The following is a 4,704-nucleotide window of genomic DNA, read 5'->3' on the forward strand; positions in this document are numbered from 1 at the left end:
GTTCACCAGTACGCTCTTACGTTCACCAGTATACTCTTACGTTTACCAGTACACTCTTACGTTCACCAGTACACTCTTACGTTCACCAGTACACTCTTACGTTCACCAGTACACTCTTACGTTTACCAGTTCATTCCCACGTTCCTCAGCGGCAGTAAAACATTCCGTCGTTCCTGCTGGCTCTTGACAGGGCACGGACCAGCCACACGAGGAATGCCATCTTCAAATTTCAGGCAGGAGTAAAGGCGCTGTGAATAATTAAGAGAACAAACAGCGGGAATAATGGCGGCCGCTTTGGTACCCGGGTAATGAAAAGCACAAATATTAGTTAAGTAAGCCCTTGTAGCTCTCGTTCGTCTGGCGCAGGGTGAGGCGATGGTGGTAGTGGTGGTGGTGATGATGATGATGGTTGTTGGTGAGGTTGGTGTGGGGGTGGTAGGTCAGGAGGGTGATGGTGGTGAGGAGGGTGGTGGTGGTGAGTGGGAGTGAGGGGGGTGATGGTGGTGAGATGATGGTGGTGAAGTTGAGGTGAGGTGATGGTGGTGAGGTGATGGTGGTGGTGGGAGTGATGGTGGTGAGGGCAGTGGTGGTGAGGTGGTGGTGAGTGGGAATTGATGGTGGTGAGGGAGTGATGGTGGTGAGGTGATGGTGGTGAGGTGGTGGTGAGGTGGTGGTGTGGGGTGATGGTGGTGAGGTGGTGGTGGGTGGGTGATGGTGGTGGGGTTGATGGTTGGGGTGATGTGGTGGTGAGGGGGTGATGGTGGTGGGGGGATGGTGGTGAGTGGGAGTGATGGTGGTGAGGTGTTCAAATTGTTGAGTGGGAGTGGTGGTGAGTGGGAGTGGTGGTGGTGAGGGGGTGATGGTGGTGAGTGGGAGTGATGGTGGTGATAGTGGTGGTGGTGAGGGTGATGGTGGTGATAGTGATGGTGGTGAGGGTGATGGTGGTGATAGTGGTGGTGGTGGTGGTGGTGGTGACAGTGTTTGTGGTGGTGGTGAGGGTGATGGTGGTGGTGGTGGTGATGGTGGTGGTGGTGGTGAGGGTGGTGAGGGGGTGGTGGTGGTGAGGGAGGTGATGGTGCTGGAGTCGGGTGATGTGGTGAGGTGGTGGTGGTGAGTGGGGGTGATGAGAGGTGGTGAGTGGGGGGTGATAACACAAATATCAACATCACTCCATGCACAGATACAAATTTCATTCCTAAAATGATAAGAATAATCCACTCATTACACAATTTTTTCTTTTCAAACGCTACCCGCCCCCCACCCACCAGCCACCCCCCAGCCCCCACCTCACCACACACGAAAAAAAGTCTAGATTAAACCCGATTTACAAACTTTCCATCACAAATGCTGAAAAAAAAATAAAATCGTTCATGAATTAAATTTCTCCCAAACACACACACACCAAAAAAAAAATCACCCGAATTACAAATTTTCCTAACCACGAACAATTAAACATTAACAACACCATGAAAAATAATAGAAAAAACATAATTATTATTTATTTATCATTCAATAAACATCTTGTTGCGGTGTTGTTGTTGTTGTTGTTGTTGATCTTGTGGGAGAGTGGGCGACGCTTACTCCTTCACCACTGCCAACCTCCGTCCAATTAAAATGCAAATTTGTCTTTCGTTTTCAAGAAGCTCATTCGTGATTGGTTGAGAGGAGGCTGAGCTCATATAGTCGAGATCTCCGCGAGTAGATTATGCCAAAGAGTTTTAAGGAGTTACTGATTACCACAACAAACTTTTTTATCAAGAAATGTGTGAGGAACAAGTTGTTGTATAGAGAGGGTTGTGGCTCTGTTGTGACGGTAGGTGAGGGTTGTGGCTCTGTTGTGACGGTAGGTGAGGGTTGTGGCTCTGTTGTGACGGTAGGTGAGGGTTGTGGCTCTGTTGTGACGGTAGGTGAGGGTTGTGGCTCTGTTGTGACGGTAGGTGAGGGTTGTGGCTCTGTTGTGACGGCAGAAAGAGGGCTAAAATTTGCTAGACGGTAGGTGAGGGTTGTGGCTCCACAGACGGTAGGTGAGGCCAGCTCTGTTGTGACTTGCAGGTGAGGGTTGTGGCCTGTGACTTGCAGGTGGAGGGTTGTGGTCTTACAGACGGTAGGTGAGGGTTGTGGCTCTGTTGTGACGGCAGGGTGAGGGCTAGGGGCTCTGTTGTGATTTGGGTAGGGTGAGGGTTGGGGTTTTGCTGTGACGGTAGGTGAGGGTTGTGCTCTGTTGGTGACGGTAGGTGAGGGTTGTGGCTCTGTTGTGACGGTAGGTGAGAGGGCCAGGCTCTGTTGTGACGGTAGGTGAGGGTTGTGGCTCTGTTGTGACGGTAGGTGAGGGTTGTGGCTTGCCAGACGTGCGAGGGTTGTGGCTTTGTTGGGTGACGGTAGGTGAGGGTTGTGGCTCTTGTTGTGACGGGTAGGTGAGGGTTGTGGTTCTACAGACGGGTAGGTGAGGGTTGTGGCTCTGTTGTGACGGTAGGTGGAGAGGGTTGTGGCTCTCATAGACGGTAGGTGAGGGTTGTGGCTCTGTTGTGACGGTAGGTGCAGGCCAGCCTCTATAGACGGTAGATGAGGGTTGTGGCCTGGTTAAAGACGGTGGTGAGGCCAGACTTGTTGTGACGGTAGGTGAGGTTGTGGCTCTGTTGTGACGGTAGGGGTGAGGGTTGTGGTTCTGTTGTGATTTGCAGGTGAGGGCCTGCCAGACGGTAGGTGAGTGGTTGTGGCCTACAGACGTAGGTGAGGGTTGTGGCTTTGAGCAGACGCAAGTGAGGGTTGTGGCTTTGTTGTGACGATAGGTGGAGGCTCCAAGGTGGACTGCAGATGGTGCTGTGGCTCTGTTGTGACGGTAGGTGAGGGTTGTGGCTCTGTTGTGACGGTAGGTGAGGGTTGTGGCTCTGTTGTGACGGTAGGTGAGGGTTGTGGCTCTGTTGTGACGGTAGGTGAGGGTTGTGACTTGCTCTGCTGGCAACCTAACCTAACTGAACCAAACTCATCCCACACACACTGTCTTCGCCCACCCACACCCTTACCATACTCCTCACCCACACCTCCTCACACCCACACATCCTCACCACATATCCTCACACCCACACTTCCTCACCACACATCCTCACCACACATCCTCACCACAATTTCTCACACCCACACACATCCTCACCACACATCCTCACCACAATTTCTCACACCCACACACATCCTCACCACACACCCTCACCACACTTCCTCATTACACATCCTCACACCCACACTTCCTCACCACACATCCTCACCACACCTCCTCACACCTACACAGTATCATCCTCGCTTCATTACCAGGCCAGGAGAGGTTTGTGTGTGTGTGTGTGTGTGTGTGTGTGTGTGTGTGTGTGTGGGGGGGGCAATAATAACAGAGAATGTCATTAGAGGTCTCAGGTGCGACAGACACACACACACACACATCTGCATAATATAATCTCCGTCGAGGCCAGCTGCTATAAAGAACAGTATTAGCGGCTTATGCCCGAATGAACAGATATGTAATGTTGTCAAGATATACAAAGCTGACCGACTTAGAAGGTATATCGGTGTAAGTTCCTCCTATATTATGTTACATGAGACTTCTTTATAAAATTATATAAGAGATAGACGGTACTGAAGGATTGGTTTTATAATATATGGTGATTTTGATGAATAGAGGCATTTAACAGCTAATATTTATTCATGAAACTGAATTAATAATGCTTTTATAACTATATAAATGATTATATAAGAACATAAAAGACTCAAGTGGTTAGTTAATAACATAAGAGTTAATCTAACGGGGTGATGTTATTGGTTCAACACTACTGTACACGTCACCTGCCAGTGTGTTTAAGGACCACTCTTTCTCTCTCCCCTTCACCTCATGACGTCAGAGTGCACTTGAGATTTATGCAGGTATGGTGGTTAGGTTTGGTTAGGTCAGGGAAGGTTAGGTTAGGTTATGTAGATATTGTGGTCATTAGAACACGGTGTTAACACTTGTGAGGTGTTTGATGATGTGGTCATAAGAGTGAATTAATATAATTATGATAAAGTTGTGAAGTTTATGGAGAGTTTCCTCAGTCTTCCTCACGGTGACGGTGTTGATAATTACACAGTACAATATTCTCACGCTGTTTGTATATTACTTGAAAGGTTTACTAAGATGTTTTTACTGTACTTATTTAAGATATTTTGTAACATACTGGAATTATTGTTCCAATATATCAGTTTTCTTTTTTTCTAATTTTTAATGTATTCGTAAGGTCTGAAATAAGTCAGGTTTACATAATCGATTTAATGAATAAAAAATCAAGCTTACATAGACTTGTTATACTTCCTTCAATATGTTACAAAATTATTTTTAATTTATATGGAATCTTTAACATTTAATGAAATATTTTACACGATATTTTCAATTAAACATAAAGCTTTTTCTAGATCTACTCACTTTATTATATACAGGTCGAGTTAAAATGATGTGTTCCAGGTTTCAATGCTATATATAAGGGACTAAATCATTTATTGTAGTTTATCGAGTTGAAGGTATTTACTATAATTATGGAAACACATTAGTTGTGCCTCTGCTGCTTTACCAGACAACCCACATGGAGGTACAGTAGTTGTGTCTGGTAATTAATTAACTGTTGTTACTCCTTCACTCGTCTACCACCATCACTACTTACCACTGTCAACACCAACACCTACCAC

At 46.8% G+C, this 4,704-nt stretch overlaps 1 protein-coding gene across 1 annotated transcript; it reads right to left on the minus strand.

Moving 5' to 3' along the window:
• Nucleotides 1-1,644: 1,644 nt before the first annotated feature.
• LOC121876573 (putative uncharacterized protein DDB_G0290521) lies at nucleotides 1,645-2,496 on the minus strand. The gene has a single exon (XM_042381775.1). It carries the CDS (start codon nucleotides 2,494-2,496, stop codon nucleotides 1,645-1,647), a length of 852 nt encoding a protein of 283 aa, XP_042237709.1.
• Between the last annotated feature and the right edge of the window lie 2,208 nt (nucleotides 2,497-4,704).

Source organism: Homarus americanus, unplaced genomic scaffold (assembly GCF_018991925.1).
Source record: "Homarus americanus isolate GMGI-L3 unplaced genomic scaffold, GMGI_Hamer_2.0 scaffold28, whole genome shotgun sequence".
Taxonomy (NCBI): Eukaryota; Metazoa; Arthropoda; class Malacostraca; order Decapoda; family Nephropidae; genus Homarus; species Homarus americanus.

What these genes read in the sequence shown, in the direction of transcription:
- LOC121876573 (XM_042381775.1), bottom strand. Translation starts at nt 2,496, where the DNA reads ATGAGAGCCACAACCCTCTCCACCTACCGTCACAACAGAGCCACAACC.